This window comes from Micrasema longulum, unplaced genomic scaffold (genome assembly GCF_059751315.1).
Source record: "Micrasema longulum isolate JH-2025_06_02 unplaced genomic scaffold, ASM5975131v1 h1tg000826l, whole genome shotgun sequence".
NCBI classification, from domain to species: Eukaryota; Metazoa; Arthropoda; class Insecta; order Trichoptera; family Brachycentridae; genus Micrasema; species Micrasema longulum.
Window position 1 is genome coordinate 336,649 of NW_028278018.1, and position 23,349 is coordinate 359,997.

The window sequence follows — 23,349 nt, forward strand, 5'->3', positions numbered from 1 at the left end:
TTCCACGAAAAAATAGTTTATAGTCCATTTGTCTTGAAAACTTCTCAGTTCTTCTGTTACTCTTCTTTTCTTTGGTCCAACATCTTTACTACTTGACGACATTATGGGTCTTCGTTTTTAACTAAAAAATAAATAAAATGACATCAGTATTGCATAATTTTCTGTCAAAAGGATGAGATATTTATGGTGCATTGTAAAAAATCTGTAATGCCATTGAGAATCTGATTCGGGCTAATTCATTAGTAAAATAAAAACTAAGTATGTAAATAAAGTGAAATACTAACTGAAACTGATACTGAAATATTAAAAAAAGACATTTTATTTTTCGGTACTATTAAACTTAAATGTAGGTACTCAGACAAAAGCCAGTAGTCAGCACGGTTGGCAATTTGGTTAGATTCCCATAATTAAACACAAAACAAAAAATAGAAGTCTACAAAATTAAAGCCAAAATTAAATATAAAATAAAAGCTGGGTTTGCTTACCTTCACTGCACTTAAAAAAGTAGTCAGGACTCGGTATGGGATTAGACAGGATACTCAGTTGCGGTCGGTAAAAGTTAATCTCAAAATCTCGCGAGATACAATGTAACGCACACAATGGAAGCGACCACATGTCCTTCGGCGTTGCGAGCTTGCCACAGAATGGCAATCTGGCGGTCGCACGACCAGTGTTGCCATATGTTAAACCAAAAAATCTGGATTACAAAACCTAGAAATTTGTATGAGATCAATAAACCAAAATCTGTAAAATTGAAATTTTAAAACCAAAAAAATATGGCAGTTTATAGGAAAACTTACCTTTTTGAGAAAATAAAACAGTAGCCCGTGTAGCATTTTCAGTTATTATACAGTAATATTGTCCTGTCATTATTTATTATTTAAGTCAATACCCAAGTTTGTTCACAAATCGAGTGTAGTATAAAAACCTGAATGTATCTACCGACATTGAGGCTACACTTTTTATGTCTCAAAAATTTTAACCTTTGAATATTGTTAAAGTAAAAGGCGTAATATTTTATAACATTAAAAACGTTAATAATACACTGTTACCACACACGTATTCATTGTTTATCAAATTTAGTTATACACTATTTTGTAATGATTCTGTTTGTTCAATAATATCAATGTTTTATAAATTATGTAGTATAAAGTAGTATTATTTAGGTATCTTATGCTTGTAATAAATTATGTTTGTTTGTGGTCAAATTACCGAAATCGGTAGACTATGTCCAATAATTGAAAAATCTGTATAAAACTTGAGTAAAATCTGTAATCTGTAATGGTACCCTAAAATCTGTATAAATTCAGATAAATTTGTATATACGAGTATGGCAACACTGCGCACTGCGCGCGATGCATCCCGCCCCGCATCCCGCATTTACGGCTATCCACGCAAGATCAGCGTGTTCGCTTTACCTACCGTAGAAGAAATTGTCACGATAGTTGAATCAATGTACTGAGATACTTCCATACAAACTATGCACGATGGAATGTTCTTTGGTGGTTTTATGTACACTATTAAATCGCCCTTGAGGTATATTTATACGAAAACGGCGCTACACACATTATCCATAATAATAATAATATATATTTTTTTGCATAATATGCTCCGCGGGCCATTAGCGGACACCCAGCGGGCCGCGGGTTGGCCAACCTTGGTCTATATCGCTTTAGGAGCAGTACTTGGCCGATTCTTGGGAATTGGTAATCAAAATTCGTCGACGAGAAATTAGATACCTCGCTGATACTGGGAACATTTCATTTGAATCAGTCCAGACCATTTTGAAAGATGTTTTGTTAAAATATTACAACAGAGATGAAGAAGATTTAAGAGAAGGTAATATGGAAGTCTAGGCATCTACAGGGCTTATGACCTGTCAATGGCTGGTTTAAGTGGCCACTTTACACACTGTGTAAAATTCACCATTCTGCCCATATTTGAACATCTATATTCCTTCAATTCTTTCATCTGTTGATTTTTGTGAAGTTAAAGAGCTGAAACCTTTATTTGTGCTTTATAACTGTTTTGATGATTTGATGTTTTGTGACTGAAGAGTGAAATCTCGTTTAGTGCCAAAAAAACTAAATTAAATTCTCCTCACTAAATGCAATATTTTCTGGTCATATTTTTCGATTTGGAAAAAAATTCCAATCATTTTTAGGTAAGTACACCACTTTTAAATGAGACATACCTGTCATGCATGGTTACGAGTTTTTCTACCGTGTACAGGTTTGAGAGTTTTTTGCCATCAAAGAAGTAAGTGTTCAGTCTTCTGTTGTAGACATTAAACAAGAATGCGTGGATATGCATTAGGGTGGATCGATCATGTATGGAGAAAAAAAATTTATCAAAATGGCTCTATGCGGAAAAGATGTTCCACAGTATATAGAATAAGGGAAAAATAAAGTAAAAAAAATATCTTTTAAGGGTAAGGTTTGCCGTGAGGGGGTTGAATATTATTTTTTTTTTTTAAAAAGCCATGTTTTGGTATGATGATTTTGGATACTAAATGACTGTTTTTCGGCAAATTAAATATGCATAAATTATTATCATAATTTAAATAATATTTCACGATGGCTTTGATAACTAACCCCTTCCCCGCATCCCTGCGAATCAGTTCGTAAAACTGCATCAAACTGAGCAAGCGGCCGTCGGAATAGCATGCGCGACCGCTGTTCCCGCTTAATAAATTACTATTATATCGTATGAATTGCCTGAATCTATGTACTTGAACTAGTTTTGCGCTATAGCGATATTAAGAAAATACATAATTTGCCCTGGTTTCGGGTCTGGTTGTGATATGCTTTCTACCTATGAAAACATAGTCTGGTACGTACAAAGGAATTTTAACCGACATGCGACATGAGGAAGACATTTCTACACCGTGTAAAGAAATTGTTAAGAAGCTAACTTCTCAATAATTTATTTACTTTTTCTTCTAAAAGATATCTAAAAATGATCATCAATCCCAATAACTTAGCACAAGACCACTTTGAGAAAAATACGAGCAAACGGAAGCAGCGTGTGGGCAAGAGTACTGACTTTCCAATATAGTAGGATATTGTTGAGCGTATCCCGAATCTCGAAGACTTGAAGTGACCAAATTTTCGGCCATAGCTAGAACATTAGATCAGTATGGCATTTCTGATCGAGCGGGAACAGCTGCACCTCAAGATGTTGGCCTTATATCACGAAGCAACATATCAAACGTCATTGATTGAATTTAAAATTGGGCGTAAGAGAAGGAAAACAAGAACAGCTTTATCATCTCAGCCAGTTGTTACAGATTCTGATCAGATTAATTTATATTTTATGGATGTGAAGACAAGACCATAACATTAAAAAAAAGCGGAGGAAATGAAAAACATTAATCTGTTAAAAGAACTTGAGCCAGAGCTTATTGGTCACGTATTTGTAAATGTAGGAAAAGTTAGAAAAATTGGGAAACCCATAATAAGGTATGATATTGATCTTACAAAGCTGGTTGCGATTGCATTCGATGAAACAGTGGTTTGTGTGCCAGTTACATGCCAATAAGCTTCCACATTGTCATATTTTTGCAAATTTAGATGCATGATCATACATGAAAAAATCATCCGCGTACCGAAGCAAACTTGCTTCCATAGGAACAATGTCGCTGATGTCATGCGTATAGATATTGAAGAGAATTGGGCTCAGAACAGAACCCTAATATTTTATTAAAAAGTATGCGAGATGACATGTTTATGACTTGCCACCTGTAGGCAGGAATAGAATAGACAATAACATGTGTGCATTTGGAAAAAAAAAATTCATGCATTTAATTTTTTTTTTGGCACTTACTAGAGGAATATCCGAGGTCATCTTTTTGGGCTCCAATCTCTGCAGGTGGTTGGGGAGGGGGAGGGTGGCCGGGGCGGAAGGGGGGGCGGACTCTGAAAGCCGCCCGGCGGCCGCCCCCCCGCCCCCCCGCCCCCCCCCTCAACTCGCCGTATCCCCTCCAGGTCCACCTCGCGGGCTATGAGTTGCTTCATGGCATACGTTAGGTTGCGCACACTCGATGTTTTCTCCTCTGGAAATCGATATTGCTTCTATTAGTAAGTCAGGCGTGCAGTGGTTTCATTTTGTAAGTAATTGGAAATAAGACAACAGAAGTTGCAACCCTGACCATGTACTGTGGATGCTTCCGAGAATAAAAAAAAGTTGCATTTTTATGATTTAGGGGGTTTAAGGGGTTCAAACAGATTTTTCTATTTTTCTTTCTTCACTTGTAGCCCGACAGATTCTCTGTAAAAATTGTGTAGTCCTTGTGATTTTAGATTAGAACCTTCGATAATAAGAGAGCTGGACTGAGTAAAAAATTGACAATTTCTTGTAGGAATTTGAGCACAAAAGTAATAGTACAATAGCCTTCACGGGCATGAAGGCATAATATCAAATCTTAGTTTCTGTAAATATCCAGATTAGACAACACGGTTCTTCGGAATTTAAGTAAATGTTTACTTAAAATGTTGCTTATGAAATTGTCACACACAAAGTTCATACACAAAAGTTGTAAATACTATGTAATTTATTTACTAAATAATATCGTCCCCAATTAATTGATAGATGATAGAGATCTAGATATAGTGGATGAGAGGCTAGACTCGTGGATCAGAGGTTTAAGGTTTGAATCCCACTCTAACGCAAATAGTTTCCATTATTTTTTATGACACCAAATTTATAATAAAAAATAATATTTTCCTTTTTTAAATATTCAAACATTCATAGGGCTGGGCTACTGTCAAGTTAATATGTACAATAAGTAAAAAAAAAAAAAGATTATAAAGTAATCAATATAATAACCGCTCAGTATAATACTCCATACCGTATTATAGACAAAAGTAATAGTTTAAATTTTTTTTTTTTTAAATATATAAATGAAAAATACTCTTATTAATCGAGTATTCACTACCTAAATTAAGCCATAAGAAAATTATTATTGCAAGTAAATCGAGATGGCATTTTAAAAGAATTTGCAACTGTTGAATTTAGTATAAATCATTTTGTAAAAAAAAAAAGCAGTTATCTTTATTCAATCTTCCGAGGTATGTAATGGCAAGATGCTCGACTTACATGCGCAAGATTCTGGGTTCGATACTTTTTTTGTAAATAAAGAAATATAAATATGCGTTATTAAGAATTACGCAAACATATCAATTTCGAGGGCCATTTTTAATGACTTTTAAATAACTCGCAATTAGAAAATGGGAATCGAGTTATAGTAGAGTGGGGTTTGAAGCATGGACCTCTAATCCGATGTTTCGGATTGCATTGCAGAGTCCGCGGTGACAACATCAACCCTGATAGCAGATGGTGTAATGCGATCTGCAGCATCGGAATAGAGTACGAATGATACCTGGCATAATAACCATGAAAATCTAAGATAATAATAAAAATAGTAATACGACTAATAAAATTGATTATTTTATGTTAAACATACAAAATAATTTTGTTTAGTAATGCATAATGAAGCTATAATAAGATAAATAAATAATTACCAAATACGCCCACAGACATAATATCCGGGTCCAACACGTAGGTGTAGGAAGAGTCTTGCAGCTTCTGCTGCGAGTAGTGCAGGCTGTAGTCTAGCATGACGCCCACCAGCGCGGCGAGGGCGCGGCGCTCGCGCTCCGAGTACAGTTGCACGCCCACGGGGCGCAGCGCCGGGCTGAGTATGTGCGGCAGCAGCGGCAACGCATCCAGCCGCAGTGCGCGCCGCGAGCACCACGGCTGGAGGCGCGCGCACACGCCGCGCTGCACTGAGCATACCACCCCGTCTAGCTGGACACGCCTCTGGTGCATCTGCCGGAGACAAGGCGGCGTTAACTAGTCAGCAGTGCACTGTTAATAAGTTTCTCGCTCGGTAAGGCGTTAAACCGGCCGAGTTCTTCGGGAGACTGATCTGTTTAAGGGAGATACTCCTTCAAGAACTTGAGAGTTCGCTCAGCACAAGCAATTTGTAGAGATTTGTGAGATTATCTTAATAAATTTTTCTTTTTACATTTTGTTATATTATTTTAATAACGCAACTATCTGCTATAATTTGTGATTTATTATTGTATTTAGAATGAATCGGGGTTTCTTTCTGTAATGTTTTAAATATCTGAATAAATAAATGAACTGAAATGAAATGAAATATGAAAGTCATGATTGCAGACCTCACCAGTGTTGCAGAAAACATTTGCTAAGGTTTTTTTCAACCAGCGTCGACTGTTGCATTTAAATTTTATGCACGAATGTCAGACAATAAACGCTGCAGTAGTCTGCAATGTTTTGAGCAAAGTGAGACTGCCATATCACCAAAAATGACGGTATTTATTGATGAGAGAAGTGATTCTTCTCCAAGACAACGCTCGTCCCTATACAGCGAACCTGAAACAAGAAAAATTGGGGCAACTCGGGTGGAAAGCACTGGAACTCCCTCTTTAGCCCCCTAGCAATTTCCATGTCTTTGGTCCCCAAAAAGAAAGGCCAAAGGTTTAACAATGACGCAAGAGTGGAAGCATATGTGTGTAATTGGCTGCAGACACGACCAATATTATTTTCACGGATTCTCAAATTTACGTATTCATTGGGAAAACTTTTGAAAAGTTAAGGACTACGTGGAAAAATGACATGCGCTTATTTTAATGTCAAATTAAAAAACCTCTCTTTCCAATGTAGCATTAGAAATAAGTTGCAAACCTCGAATCCTATCTTGGGATAATTGATGTTAGACCACGCCATGCGAGCGAAGTGGAGGTGCCAGGAGGCAAAGGCGTACGGCAGGTACGGGTACAGCGAGTAGTTCTGGGTGGAGGCGATGTGGCTGCTGAGTCGGTCATACGTCGCGAACCACTCCAGCCCTCCGCACACGGCTGCCAGCCCTACTCCTCCGCGTACCAAGTAGTTCTCGAACACCCCTTGAACTAACCTGTATCCACATTGAAATTGTCTTAGTTAGAGCACTAGCGTGGCTACAACAATCTGGCCAGTAGAAGGCCGTACTACCTGTCTAGGTCTCCGGCGGAGTGTACAGAGCGCAGCAGGCGTGCGGATCCCCCCTTCCCCTCCTCCCCGGCAGGTAAAATCTGGAACACTTCCTTCCACACTTGGAACAAGCCTTTTGCCATATCCTTATGACCAATGTTTATTTTGTCCAGGTCTGCTAATTTTAACTAAAATAGTATTTGAATTTTATTTATTTATTTACAATAACTAAACAAAAAACATACATTTTAAAACGACTTCATAATATACAGATAAACTTTTATAAATTTGATGTATGGGTGACATGGCATTCTGTAAATAATTATTGTGATAAAGAAATATACAGATTTAAAAATAAATAAGATGTCGACAGCCATAAATTATTAAATTAAATAATCTTATTTGGTAGAAACACAGAAGAGGCATTCACATTCACATACAAGTACATTTTATTTTTTTAATTGGCTGAATTATTTCACTTACATACTAGACAACGCCTTAAAATATTTTCCAATTCTTATACTTCATAGACAAGTTTAATCAAGTAATGTCTACAAAGATTTGGACAAACTAAAAACATTGTTGTTTATTGAGCATGCCTGAAAAACTTGCTCTAATAAAATACCCATGTAATAAAATGCAAAGAACAATCTCCGATTTGAGAACAAGAATATAAATCGTTCAGATGGAATTTTTTAATATACTACGAGCCTACATAAGGGCACATAGGACGCAGTTCTGGTATTTGAGTACGTAGTTTTGTGCATATTAGATTTTACAGAATAGCGATAACAAGTTATATAATTACCATTTTTCCTTTAGATTTGCAAAAGTTCAAGATGGTGAGACAGGCCCGGATGTCGCTGTCCGTGCGCAATGCGAGCGCGGCCAGTAGCGGAGGGTCGGGCGCGGGCCGCAGCCCCTCTCGGCGCCACACTAGCGCCAGGCGCTCCGCCAGGCGCCCCGCGCCCGCCGGAGGCACCCGCAGCACGAGAGCTGCGCGCCGCAGGGGGCGGAGCGCCGCACCGTGCGGGTCATTGCAGATGCAGATTACGGGCCGGCGGGCTACGCGGGGGCGCCCCTTGGCCTTGCCGCCCGCCGGGTTGGACGACATGAACTTTACCAACAACTCGATGACTGGAAGAGGCGCTCCGTCTATTTCATCTGTAACATAATTTTTAATTACTAAAATTTCTCAATTATACGCACCCTTATTTTTCGAGCAAAAAAATACCATACAAAAAATCTTATTATAAACAAAGTCATACAATCATAGTAAAAAGGATTTAAAAATAGGCATATTATTTGTGTATTTGGATTTTATATTTATGGATTTTTTCTATATAACTTTTTGGCGAGTCATTGTCTTCGTCCTTCCCACAACATGTCATGAAATATCAAATCGCTTCACGTATGTCTAATTTATGCCTCGCAGTTCAGTTTTCATGCTTTTTTCATACTTAATAATTTTTCTTTTAAATGAAGCATCATAATGTATTCTTCTTGCCGACATAACGGAGGCCTTTTTTAAACAATTTTACTAGACAAGATTTTACAGCTATTGTAAGACATTATCGATTATAAGAAACACCCTGAATTCAGAGACGCCTAAATAGGATAAAACATGCGTCTTATAACCGAGGAAATACGGTGTAATAACAATATATAAGAGTTACCTCGATTTAAACAGTAAATTAACAGTAAGATTAGTGATGACAGCAAATTATTGCATTATAATAATGGAGTACGCTGACGGTGATAGATGTTTGAATGCGGTATTGTAATTTTCCGCTCATAATAGCGTAAAAGTTGTTTTGCAAGTAGGCAGCTGTAAGACCCCTCAATTGGATGCGGGTGAGTGGCGATGCATTAGATGTTTGGAGACGAAATACTCTATGGAAATTAATATCAATTTTGTTGTCCTTATTGGTAATGTAGACCGTAAAATTTTACTATAGCTATTAAACAAAACTTGAGTACTTATATTTTTATTTTACGGAGTATTTTTGCAGGAGTAAGCGGAAGGGCTAGAACGATGCACAACTCTGTCTTTGCATACATACCTCGCTTCCTCTATGTTGATATATATATTTACAATATATGGATACATATATCCTCACCCAAACTTGTAAAAGTCCACAAATAGTCAAAAATTATATATCATAGTTTTCTGTTAGGACTTCAAATAATCTATAATCTATATGTTTGTAAAACTTATATATTCGTAGAGTGTTGCATTATTTAAAAAAAATAAACAAGCACGGAAAAAAACTTTGTTTCAATTCTCTTCTGAAGTAAAAACTGGTTTTACTCTCCCCTGAACAAAAAATTAAAAGGTAAAATTTGTTGAAGTTGAATCATGCAATGTCTTCCCTGTCTTTCACTGACTATTTACTTTACATATCCAAACCAACACAGCACTCCTTTATTGATTTTGTAAAAAAAATTGCACCGAAACATGCCCAGAGGCCCAATTACAAAGGTAAATTTCGCACAGAGCACCCAGGATTGAAAAAAATACAATTTTTTGTTTCCATACCAATCAGAAATAATAAAAGGAGTTACCAAAAATAAATAGACATTTTATTTTATATTTTGATCGGCGAATAAAACATGTAAATACCAAAAATTTTTAGTTAACTATAAAAGTCTCTTTAAAAAAAATCAAAAGGCAAAACCACTTCTGTAAGGAAGTTTAGCGTACATACAAAGTAGAGTAATTTTCAAATACCTAAGACGAGACAGTTGGGTCTCTTCTCCAAATCCAAAACTGATTTCATTTGTGTGGAATTCTCTAGAGCGTTCTTGAATGATTCGACATTACGATCATCCGAAGCGTTCACCTCAACGACGTTGTATCCTGAAAAAAGTAACAGGGTAAAAACTCTTCAGATAAATGGAAGCTCGTCATTAATTCTGCCTCAATTTTAAGAAAAGTTTTATACTGGAATAAATTGGCAATCATAGTTAGCCATTCCGCTACGCCGACTAATTTAAAAACCTCACTATAGAGTACAAAGAAGTAAATAATGTGTACTAGATAATAATCCATACTGGCAAAGGCCGATTGTTTATAATACAATTATTCTATAAAATTAAAGTGCAGTCATCAGGTAGAAATGCAACATTTGCAATGATAACTAATGTAGGACAGATTGTTTTTAATGTAAATTTAAATCGCAACAGTTCAATATCAAACAGATCAGTAAAATTAGATGTCTTATCTTATTAAAGTATCAGTTGAATATTTTGACTAGTTTAGTTTCAGTTATAACAGTGTTCATGCACACCTAAAACCACCTCGCACTGAATTGACACAAAGCAGGTTGTATTAATGCCATTATTTTGCAGCCACAAACAGTCGTATTATCAACGGAAGATTATTGATTTTATATTATATGGTAAACAAGCGGCTTATATAAATATACGAAGAAATTGTTTTGTATCAAAAGTGTCAGACAAATGATGATTATCAATGGATATATTCGTATAATTAGAACAAAACATCAGGTGTAGAAAGGATACCAGCGTGTCGGGCCAACAGGTGGGCCAAGGTGGTCTTGCCGCAGCCCGGCGGGCCGCACAGCAGCACCAAGCTGCGGTACGGTCTCCCGTGCTGGTCCAACGGCGGCTCGGACTCCGCAGCCTCCTTGCTCTCTCGCCCGAACTCAAACTTGCCCGAGCGCTTGTTGAAACTACTTTTCTTCTCTGCCGTCTTCAGTTTCACCTCCCTGTTAAACACCACCTGTGAAGTTCTACTTATTAGCTAGTTGCCTTATTGGCGCAGGGTTGATTAAAACTTCAGGGCCAAGTACCCATTGAGATTATTGTTATGCAGCAATTTTTATTCAACCAACCGAAATTATTATAAACAAAAAAAAGCATAAAGGTTAGGAATTAAAGTCATGTAATAAAATAGAAAAAATTGATAAATTTTGACATCACATTATTGAATAGCTAAGTAATTTTTAAAACTACAGCGAGAAGTCACCTTGTCCCACATCTTGAGCCAGCGCAGAAGAGCCCGGTTGGTGGCTTCATCAGACAGCAGGTCGCAGTAGCTCTGCGGCCGGTAGCGCTGCACCCACAGTTCCCCCTCCTCACTCGCCGCACTGACGCTGCTCTCCTCCACTTCCTGCCGCGAGGAGACTGATTCGCACTTGCCTTCTAACTGGAAATTCCATAAATATTGCTTGGTAATTATTACTACTAAGGACAATAGCGGCATTAAGCTGATTTTATGAGATATTTTTGGGAAATCAAACATTTTGTTTCAATGCCTAGCAATTTGCATTTTTATAATCAATGTTTTTATTTTATTTATTTAGAACACAAACAAATGTACAGGTTAAATATTTATGCATAGAGACTATTACAAATAAAATACATCAAAATAAAAGGGCCTGCCATCCATGTATTCACTTAATTGTAAAGCGACGGTTTAAACTATATAAAAAATAAAATTATAAGTAATTGAAACAATGCAATTCATTTAAATAAAAATAAAAGAAAAAGGGACAAAACACAGAGATAGAGGGAAGGAAAAAAGAAGGAAAGTGATGAGAAGTGGTGGAGGATGAATGAAGGAAAATAGGAGTGTAAATGACGAGAAATAAAAAAAATAAAAAAAAAGACAAAACATCTATTCTCTGTTATTCTAAATCAAACTTGTTAGTTCTCTTCTGTGCCTATTATATGGAGTGTTAAATATATCCGGGTTATTAGAATTCTCGTTAAATGTTTCACATTTACATGGGATGGCAAAATGTTTCTGATTATTCATTTTAATGTTAGGAATATAGAACAGATCAGACAATCTAGTTGGTCTAGAGGGAACAGGGTAAGCGAATAGATTAATTCGTTCTGTGGAATAAAACTAATTATTTTACAATTTTGTAAAGCAGGATTCGATCGTAGATATCTCTTCTGCGTGTTAGTGAATTGAAGTTATGAAATTTTAAAGAAGATTTATAATTTGGAAAATGAAATTTGTATTTTACTTGTTACAGAATTTTTTTTTAACACTCAATTTTGATAACATCAAATTTATAAACAGGGGACCAAATAGCAGAGCAATATTCAAGATGGCGGGGTACGTATGTTGTGTATAGCATTATAGTATTTAAAAGATTTACACAGCCGCATAATAAATCCGGTCATTTTTAATGCCTTGTTAATTATTGTTTCTATATGACTATTGTAATTTAATTTTGAGTCCAAAAGAATTCCTAAGTGACGTATTTTGTTAGCTTCTTTTATTGTATTTTCATTTATCATATAATTATATTCAATTTTATTTTTGTTTCAAATGAATGATGTTTTGTAACATTTAAAAACATCGATATATAGTTAATATAGTAATTTGTATTAACAGTAATTTGATAATGCATATAAGTCTTGTTGTAATTTTGCATTCCTAACATTACTCACGTTGACGGTCTAAGCTGATTAAAACAATTCCGGTCATGTCGAAAGCAGACACAACCGAAGAGCACGTATTGAAAGATGCATGAATATGGAAGAAGCTAGGAATGTATGTCAGGATAAATGATAGTTGAGTTAGACGTCTAGCCTCTGCGCTTAGTATTAGAAGTTCAGTATATGTATTGAAAAAAGCACCCATTATATGCAATTAAAGATGCATGCAGGGTTGTGCTTCGAGATTCAGTCAATATTTTCGTATTGTCACTTATATCCAGAAATTTAATTCTGAAGACAGCTTATTTCGCTGACTTTCCACTACACCGCAAGACAAAAAAAATTACGAGTTTACCTGCTACCGCGCCCCTTGACTTTACTGAACCCTTTTTCTAAGAAATCCTTTATCGATACCTCTTTCTTTTGTTTAATAAATTAAGGACACTATGTGTCACCTTTCTACAATATTTACATTTTAAAATGTCTCAACAGTCTTGTTTTACCCGCGTTTGAGTGAACATAACACAACAATCATGGAAAGTGCAAAGCAAATGTCGATTGCGATAAAATCCAAAATAATCACATTGTCGCAAGAAAACATATCTAATTGTGAAATATCTCGTCGAGTTGGGTATTCAGAAGGTGCAGTGAGGTTTTTATTTAAAAAAATCCAAGAAACTGGATCCATAGAACGGAAAAAAGGAAGCGGACGGGGGCGCGTGACATCTGCCCGAGATGATCGCTTAATAAAAAAAATTGTTATGCGCGATCGATTTTTAACGGCACTTGAAATACACGCAGAGGTGCAGTCTACCAGCACATCAACATTTTCAGTAAAAACAGTGTCCAGGCGGCTGTTGGAGCATGGTTTCCAAGCACGGAGTCCCGCAAAGAAACCATTACTCACGGACAAAATGAAGAAGGCTAGACTGGATTGGGCGAAAGAGCACCAGAATTGGACCTTGGAGGATTGGCAAAATGTTGTTTTCTCTGATGAATCAAAATTCAACCTTTTTGGTCCAGACGGCAGAAAGATAGTTCGACGAAAACGTGGGGAAAGATATCATCCGTCGTGCGTCACTCGAACCGTTAAACATTCACCCTACGTGATGATTTGGGGGTGCATGACAGCATACGGTTTAGGACCTCTAAATTTTGTACAGGGTACGATGAATGCCATTCAGTACAAAAAAGTGTTAAAAAAACATATTATTCCAACAATCGAGGACATTACGCAGTATACCGCGGACCCAATTTTTCAGGACGATTCTGACGAGCCCGCACTGTGAGTACAAATATATATATTTTTAAATGCATTTTGTGACCACATGATAAATAATTTATTGTTTTTTTATAGATCAATGAATTCAAGGAGAAAATTGGCTTAAAATCGTTGACGTGGCCCGGGAATAGCCCTGATTTGAACCCGATAGAAAATTTATGGGCGATTATGAAAAAAAAAGTCGGGAAAAAAAAATCAAAAAACATTGAGGAATTAAAAAAAAACTTAATTCAAGTTTGGGAAGAAGAAATAACATCAGAAATTTTAGATTCGCTTTACGCTTCTCTAAATAATAGAATTTTACATGTTATAAAAAATAAAGGTGAATTCACTAAGTACTAAATATTTTTAAATGTTATAAATATGTTTAAATGTAAAATACTTTAATTTAAAATAAAGCGATAAGAACCTACTTCTTAAATATGAATTAAAAAATAACATGTCTTTTATTATTCCATCACAAACACTCGACCATAAATGAACCGTTATGGGTCTCTAAGGTTCGGGTAATCTGATACCTGATATATAATGGAAATTTCTAAGTACAATTCATGAGTAAGATTTTTTATTTTAACCTTGAAATAACGAGTAGTCATCACATATGTCAAACAATATAAAAAAAACTAATTAAATATCAAGAATAATTCATTATATGTCAATTTTAGTTTTTTTTGAGAACTCGTAAATTTATTTGTCTTGCGGTGTATGTTTTGCCGATAGAAAAATAAGAAACAGAACTTTACAGCCCTGGAATGATCACCATTTTAAAGGTTCTACAGGAAAGGAAAGGAAAACGTTTTTACCATCTTTATACCATGTCTTTCAATTTTAGGAAAATGCAGTGTGCGGGATACCAACTCATTGCACAGATTCGAGCAACCCGGGATCAACATCTTCCCATGTGATAGTATAAATCCTCAAGGCGTCCCCCATCTGTTGACGCATTGCTCCTTTTTCAGTTGACGCAATGCAGAAGTCTGGATGAGGATTTAAACAATATTCATAAGTCATAAGGACTCATCAAGAAAGTCATTCCTGTCATTTCATTTATGTGATTTATTGTTTTGAAAAACCTTTTAGGGTTACATAAGAAATATTATAAGGTCTAGTCATGTTATGTATCGTATAGATATAGTTAAGGCAAAAAAGGTATCAATGAAAGTAGGGCACCAAATGCTGAACACTCTTCAAGTGGATCAGAAAGTCTGGCGAGTGTTCTTTAGTTTCCTCGTCATTAGAACAAATGCCTCTGTATTAAGACAGGAGCTCCTAAAATAGGCCACATCCGAAACATACCACCTGACCTAATTATACACATTATAAATATAACAACTTATGCAACTTATTACGTAATTAGTTCTACTTAGCAATCAATAAATGAAAAGAACGTACATATAATTTTGCCTCTTCCATAATTTCATTGAATTGATTTCCTAAAAGACTTTTAAAGCCTTTATGACATTTCGTGACCGCATTTACTTCCTTCTCCATGAACTCTTCACTGTGCAACCTCACATACACTTTATCTCCATTGCTTCGGGTCAAAGGGAAACAAGGCCACCTAAAAAATAAACATATTTAAATGAGACATTGTTAGTTGAACATTACAAACATTCTGGGTTGCATCTATCAAATAAAATATAACTTTTTAAACTTTGAACTAATTTCTTAAATTAGTTCATATTTGCATGGAGGGTTTATAAAATAGATGAAAGTATTTGGTAAAGGTTACACAGCCTACGTTGAGGCCATCACAGTACTCACACAGATGTACAGCTTTAATACAGAGTATTACTTTTCTGTCCAAATTATATTTTATAAAATTATTATTATCAGGATTCAAATGGTCAGTAGGAGTTGCGGGGATTCACTTCTTGCAGTAGGATTTGAATATCTGTTGCATAACATCAGCAACGCTACAGGGAATCCCGGGCAATGTGGCTTCACTTCGGGGTCATAGAAGGTAACAGGAAGGTGAAAGGCGAGCCCAATACACTTTCTGTATTTTTGATTACTTCCTTTTTATAAATATGAATAATATTTTAAAATCTGCAGTGATTACAATGCTGTTTTTGCGCATTTATAATTATGTCTATTTTTCATAAATTCTATTGTGCTCATAATTATCTACAATTTAATTCGATGACCGAAAAGATTTATTATAAATTACGTTTTCTTAGAATTTGGTCAGCACCTCCATAAAACGATTACGATTGAGAAAGAATTAAATGGGTATTTATATGCAGGCAATATTCTAAGGTAATTTATTATTTAAAATAATTGCATGTTCACAGAAAGGTATTCATAAAACCGTTGCCTACTTTATTGTTCATATAACATGGTACTCAAATGAATTGTTTTCATTCCTTCTTTTACTGTTGGGTCCAAAGGCAAGTTTTGTAAAATTGAAATACAATAAGATTTTCGGTTTAAAAATTTTAGTGGATGCGATTACTTGTTGATTTTACTATGCCCTATAATTTATCATGCCAAACCAGGTACCTACACGAGTAGAAACAAAATCACCCAGAACTTACATTTGATGGGAGAATAATATGTGGGTGTGCCTGAACGGCCATGGAAATCTAAGAATCTTAATTAAACATAGAAAATGTTTGTGGAAGGAAAATAATTATGAATTCTATAGATCGGAAAAATTATGAATAAACAAATTTTCGAAAAAAAGATTTCTTCATAACTGGCATCAAATAATCTTTGTTTAAAAAGTAAATAAAAAAAGTCATATTTTATAAATACAAAAAAAATATTTCATAATATTCGGCTAGCGGTTTTATTTGAATAGTTGATTTGGGGTGAGCTTTTTACTTAAAAATAGCAATATCTCAAAATACATTATTACTATTTTTAATGAAACACGACTAAAATGTTGTACCTGGGAATAGTAAAGGAGAAGTTATCAGAGCGGGCGTGCGTGAGGGCATCAGCGGGGGTGTGAGAGGGGACGAGACCCGCCAGGCGCTTGTGGCGCCGCAGGTCCCGGATGCGCTCCACGAGGCGGCGGTCCCGTTCATCAGCGTCCTCCACGCGCTGGCGCTTGCATGGCTTCTCTGTCTCCTGCCACTCCAGGTCCCCAATGTCCCCGAATAGCTCCTCCAAGCTGCGTTTCTGGTGCGTGCTGGTGTTAGCGTCTATTCCGCTCATGTCCAGACCTTCCTGCGGCGCTGTCGAAGAGGCTGCATCCTGAGAATCGTGGGCCGAGTGGTCAGGGAAACGACTTAAGGTTTTTCTAACAGCGGGACTTGAAAAATCGAGGGATCTGCGACTCTTGGCGTCATTTTCAAAATCCACTCGAGGCGTTTGTTCTGTAGGGTAACATTAAAATAATTATTAATAGTGTCGTATGGAATTTTGTTATTATTGTTGTTATATAAAATAATAAATCAAATTTATTAAAGGTCTACCTTATAGAAAATATTTTAACACAATGTTTAACATCGCTTAATAACATAGCGCATTGTAAACATTTTTACTATTAAAAAGTATATTTTATGTGTCTTTGAATTATTAATATTTAAATTCATTCAATCAAATTGTATAAATTATATCTATTTTAGATTAAATTTTAATTTATTGCATAAATTATACATATGTATTGTTAATGAAATTTTGGTCTATTTAACATTTTTCATTTATGTTTTGTCATTATTGGTGAAAGATATTTAAGTGTTATAATTTTTTGTTTTATGAAGTGTACAATTTTCCACTCCTACTTTCCTTCATTCATCCTTCACCACTCCTCATCAATTTCCTTTTTTTCCTTCCCACTATTTCCTTGTTTTGTCCATATTTATTTTATTTTAATATTTATTTTATTTAAGTATATTGTTGTGCATATTGGTACAATTACAGTGATATTATTACAAAAAAAACCATAATATATACAGTACAATATGTATTACAATTTCTGAACAGGAGAACAAAACGTGACAAGAATATGTTTAACACGTGACTCCATTTATGTTGGTATCTCCATAGTTTTGAATATATAGTATATTTATTCTTTATATAGTTTAAACCGTCATCTTTAGTATAATTAGGTAAATACATATTATTGGATGGCAGGCCCTACTATTTTTATATGTATATTTTTTTATAGTTTCTATTTATAATAATTTGACCTGTACATCTGTCTGTATTCGAAATAAATAAAATAAAAATAAAAATGATATATTTTACTGTTTGTGAACTGAAAATAAGTTAAATAAATTTGAACAAAATAGGAGGGAATATTTAGGATGATGATTATTGAGAGTATCGCGAACATTAACTGATTTATGTATAGTCCAAAAACAGGAAAAATTAATCAGCACAAGTTACCGGTAACACTTACAGGCACACATATAATTGAATTAGTAATCTTTTTTGACTCTGTAGTATGTGAGTTACCAAGAATCATAAAAAATCGAAAAAATTAATCCAAAAATTAAATGAAGCTCAAATTAGAGAAAAAAACATAGGGTGTTACCACATTCATCCGACTGAGGTCGATCGACAGTTTTTGCTACACCAAATTGATCTGACCGATTATTTTATTTTTATAGATCCATCATCGATCAATTATAAATGGCTCACCGTGCCGTGCCGATGGTCCATTATTTTATCGATTCGTACCCATCAATGGGCCGATGCTACCACACAAATCGCAATACGTCGATCGACGACCATCGTTCTGTGCATCCGTAAAACCACCACAGCCAGAATTCTCTTTTCATATTATTGAATTGGTAATATGTGAACTTATCAACTTTAAATCATTAATTATTTAATGATTAAAAGTTGATAGGTAAATTATAAATATTATTAATATTTAAAGGATTAACTCTGTGGTCAAATATTTGACTAAATGTTTTTAAATATTTGTAAATAACCACTTACCGATAGCATGCATTTTAAATTATAAATATAAATTATTGCTTGAATACATGTTTTGTGATGTTCGGCGTAATGACAAAATTCATCGCTATCAATAGGGGAGGTGAGGATTTCAGACTCCTCAAAACAAGAAACCGGGCAACTCAAAACAATCTGTGTCATAAAGGACTTAAGATGTTTAATGAGTCGCCACAAGAGATTAGAGATGCTGGGTCTATAGTATCGTTTCGTGGGATAGCGATGATTTTTAACAATATATTGTTTATTATTTAAGATATAACTAATTAGATGTTCAAATTTTATTTGTACAACTATCTAAAATAAATACAATACAATAAGCACATGCACTGATTAGGACAAACATGCACTAATTAGATTATGAAGATATTTTATGTTGTTTCAGAAATAGTTGAAAAAAGGGAGAGGGAATGAAGGAGGAGCTTGAGTTTAATAGATTTAGGGTGACCATTATAATGGAACATCGTATAACGGGCTATATTGAAAGGTTATTTGATTATTGATTAAAATCTTAGATACAAATAATAAAGGGTTAAAAGACCCTTGATTATTTGTATATAAGATTTTAATCAATAATCAAACAACCTTTCAATATAGCCCGTTATATAATGTTCTATTGTAATGGTCGCCCTAAACCTATTAAACTCCAGCTCCTCCTTCCATCCTCTTTCTTTTTTTTCAACTATTTCTCAAACAACATAAAATGTTTTCATAATCTAATCTGAGCATGTTTGTCCTAACCAGTGCATGTGCTTATTAAAATGCATGTCGTGTGGATTTTATATTTTTGTGCAACAGCTATAGTGAAGGTGTATAATGGGTTTTGCATGTTGGTTTAATTGGTGTTCTGACGAAGAGACGGGTACATCTCGAAACCGGTAGACATAGAAAAGTCAGTAAGTGGTTATATACAAATATTTAATAACATTTAGTAAATTAAAAATATATTGCGATACTGATAGTTTTACACTTTTGAAATGTGGTGCCGGAGACAAATTCTGGGTATTCTACGGAATGCGAGACATACGAACGTCTCCATTCTTCAGGAACTATCAATATGACAAGCAGAAAAGGGATTCTATCCTATTGTTGACATATTGCTAGAAAAAATTAGAAAAGCTGATGGACAGGAACAGTTGAGAGTTAACGAGCGAGACAAGGGTCTCCAGCATCGAGGATCAAATATTCTTATTAACGGGGTCTTTATTAAATGCCGAACACAACTCGGCTCAGTATCGGGAGGAATGGACGTATATACAGTCGTACTTGGTTATAATGATCACGGAAATAGCGAGATCTCAGATGTAATGAGCAAACATTAGTTGATATTTTGGTTTATGGTTTTCTTCATACATATTTATTCAGTTTTATAACGAGCTACTTTTTGAACGTACCGGACAAAAATATTGTCTAAAGTTGAGCAAAAACACTTCAATCATTTAAAATATAATTTTTGAAATAAGAACTTAAGCAATAAAATCCAAACGGGCGGCTAACTTAAGGCCGATGCGATTGGAAATCGGGATCAAATGAAGTTTATGACACTATGTAAATGTCTAAGTACCTGATTGGTGTTTTCGCCAACAACTTTGGAAAATTATCACACACATGGTTCAAATTGCGTTTATAAAATCCAAGCATTGTGAACTCAGAAGTACCGGCTAGACAATGCATTACAATTCACAACTTCTTTTGTAGTTCATGAATGATCTCCCTATTTCGGGGATTTACATTTTACAGTTTTTGTAATGTTCTATGGTCAATGCATAATAAACATTAGGAGTGAGTGGTGTTAGATCAGTTGAAAACTAACCCTTGAATTGTAAACATATCTATTAATAAGAGGACGAGTCTCTCAATTTGTGAAAAAGTGGCAAATATTTGTGAAATAGAATGTGGTGCGAAAAATGCTGAAGTTTGTCAAAAGTTATTTTTATCCTTATACAAAGTAATATTGTGGAAAAATATTTATCTGCATTTGAAATTTCGACAGCATCAGCGTTTGTCAGCATTTATTATAATTTTCGGTAATAGTTTTATTTAATTATCTGTACAGTATGCGATGGCGATTGGATTTTAAAAAAACCGGTCTCTGGTATAAAGATTAATGCTTATAATGAGCATATTCAGTCGGTCCTATCTTCCCTCGTAATAACCAAGTTCGACTGTATATCCCCGTAGATTGCGACGGTCAGTATCGAGCGAGACAATATGAAGCAGATATATTTTCTAGTAATTCATTATGTTACGCTGAAAATAAGTGAATTCACGTGACACACATTGACTCTCCCGATTGTTTAAACTAACCTTCTAATTCTCGAACAGCTTCCAAGTCATCGCCATACATTAATTCATATTCGTCTTCGGGATCGGGAAACTCATCCATGTTTAGATACAGTATGATATTTATGTTAGTATCAAATTGTTAACCTAAAAGTTTAATGGTTTAGGAAACAACTATAAAACTTCGTTTTTTTTTACCATACCACGAAACCAAATAAAGAGGTGGTATTTAGCATAAAAATGAAGGTGTTGAAGTTAGTTTGGATATAGCGTAATTATTATATTTATTATAACTAGCAGCAAATTGCCGCTCTTTTCGAAATTATAACCACAGATTATTACCAAAATTCTGACAGCTATTTTGACAGTAGTAACTGCATAGATTTTAACAAGATATGAAATGCGCAAATCAGAGTGATCGTAAAGGTACTCCACACCCTTGCCAAACGTGGATAAGTGCCAGCGTGTAAATGGGCCAACGTTCATCTGTCTAGTCGGTGTAGATCGGGCGTTTGGCTTGTCTTGCGGACAGTGTTGCCGACCCTACCGATTTTGGGAGCAATCTACCAAGTTTGACTTAAATTTTACCGGTTTTGAAATATTTTCTCATGGAATAAAATTACAACATAAAAATAGTTTTATCCGTGGAATTCTTAATAATTGTTCAATTTGTTGACACAACCAGTAACTAGATTTTGGAAACACTGGGAATCCTCCCCCCCCCCCCAACGCTCTTGCTCTCGATAGAAAAATAATGAATTTTGAAGTTGGCAATGCTGCCCTTCGTCAACGATACAAGGGTTAATAATTATTAATCTACCGATTTATTTTTCAGTATCTACTGATTTTCATTTGATGGAGGTTGACAACGCTGCTTGCGATGCCGCGGTTTGAGACGGTGTTGGTATTTTGAGCACAAATCAAAGGAAGCTATGCACTTTAGACTTGAACCGGTGAACGCTCAGGATTTCGCAAGCGTGTGGATGCTGAGGTTTACGTACGGTTGCCAAGCTTTTCGCTTTCGTCAAGCAGCTTGTTTGTTGATTGTACCGTTAAATGTTTTCTTACGTACTGCGGTGTTATCTTTTTCTTTCTTGTTTGATGGCTTTATTCACCTCATCGCTGCGCAGCGATTAGCGCTAATTGAATAAATTTGAAGTACATCCTCCGTCTCTGATATTTAAAAACCCACCCTTCTGTTGACAGAAACTAACGCCGTCTGCGTTTTAAAAGAAACATATATTTATTTATACTTAAAGTATCCGAGTATATAGATACTTTAAGGATTAACCGCACATTTTGATAGAGGTTCGACTGTCATCGCACAGATGTCATTATATTCAATAAGGAAAAATTGAAAAATGAAATTAAACATTGAACAAACAACTGCATTATATTTTTATATTTTAAAGTAAATAATATTTTTCTTCAATAAAATTAATGAAAAAAAAAACTAAATATACAACCAAGTAAAAATAATATTTTTCTTCATTACTGTAGATCTATGCGGTCCGTTATCCTAAGGGTCGTTCCTCCTGATGACGAAAGGTGGATTCCCAGCTGTCCTATCATCTTTCGGGAGGTCTTCCACGGGGACGAGTAGAGTGGGGCTGATTATGTAGGGCAGTCCGGTGGTGTCCATTCCTTGGACATGACTATACCAGTCCCTCCTTCGCTATCTACTCCATCTTACGATATTCTCATCCTCACATATCTCAGTTATTCTGATATTCAAAATGATAGGTATGTAAAATATATTCAGATATTTTTTATATGGAACTTAAGTGAAAAAAACTGTATATTTACTTACTTAACAATGGAAATACTATATTTTTGTGATTTTATTTGTAATTATAGGAATACTTATTAAGAGAAAAAAGAAAGGACATAATTGTAAAATGTCACCCCTCTTTATTGTACACAATTCTATTTTTCATCGTATTAGGAATGGGAAACGTTAAAATAGGATATATTGTTAATACTTTATTATTGTCGAATATGCTAAAGCCTTCGACACCTTAGATCATTCTTGCTTTGTAGAATGTTTGGACGATGCTGGGATCATAGCAAAGTATGTATATAGAACTACTCGCTAACTATCTCAATAATCGAAATATAATTGAGAAAATACAAGACATATTCAGCAATAAAGTACAAGTTAAAACGGGAGTGGTCAGTAATTAGTCCCCTAACTAATTGTTGCTATTAGAGACACACAACCAGACGCGCAGCAAAAACTGCAGTCGGATTTTAATCAAGTTTTAAGATGGTCACATGATTATAGCCTAACAATAAATACGAAGAAAACGAAAGCGTTACACATTTCTTCCCCATATAATAGACCAAGAGAAAACATATTAATATATGCGCACACTCACGAATGTTTGCATAAAAATCTATAAGACTGTAAATGCACAAAAATAGATCCTGTATCAAAATATAAGTATTTAGGTATTATT

At 35.1% G+C, this 23,349-nt stretch overlaps 1 protein-coding gene across 2 annotated transcripts in view; it reads right to left on the minus strand.

Moving 5' to 3' along the window:
- cutlet (chromosome transmission fidelity protein 18 homolog) overlaps positions 1–21,386 on the minus strand; it is a 48,276-nt gene extending 26,890 nt beyond the window's left edge. The window contains exons 1-12 of one of the 2 annotated variants that reach the window (XM_088230897.1): positions 21,233–21,378; positions 20,915–21,037; positions 16,590–17,019; positions 15,089–15,257; positions 10,988–11,167; positions 10,522–10,741; positions 9,728–9,856; positions 7,805–8,160; positions 7,018–7,184; positions 6,712–6,940; positions 5,523–5,829; positions 3,826–4,054 (exon numbers count right to left, since the gene is read on the minus strand). In XM_088230897.1, the coding sequence (XP_088087023.1) occupies positions 3,843–4,054; positions 5,523–5,829; positions 6,712–6,940; positions 7,018–7,184; positions 7,805–8,160; positions 9,728–9,856; positions 10,522–10,741; positions 10,988–11,167; positions 15,089–15,257; positions 16,590–17,019; positions 20,915–20,993 (2,478 nt within the window). In that variant the 5' untranslated portion in view covers positions 20,994–21,037; positions 21,233–21,378 and the 3' untranslated portion in view covers positions 3,826–3,842. Of the gene's footprint in view, positions 1–3,825; positions 4,055–5,522; positions 5,830–6,711; positions 6,941–7,017; positions 7,185–7,804; positions 8,161–9,727; positions 9,857–10,521; positions 10,742–10,987; positions 11,168–15,088; positions 15,258–16,589; positions 17,020–20,914 lie in introns of both variants that reach the window. The other variant, XM_088230896.1, reaches the window with a different exon arrangement.
- Positions 21,387–23,349: the final 1,963 nt, after the last annotated feature.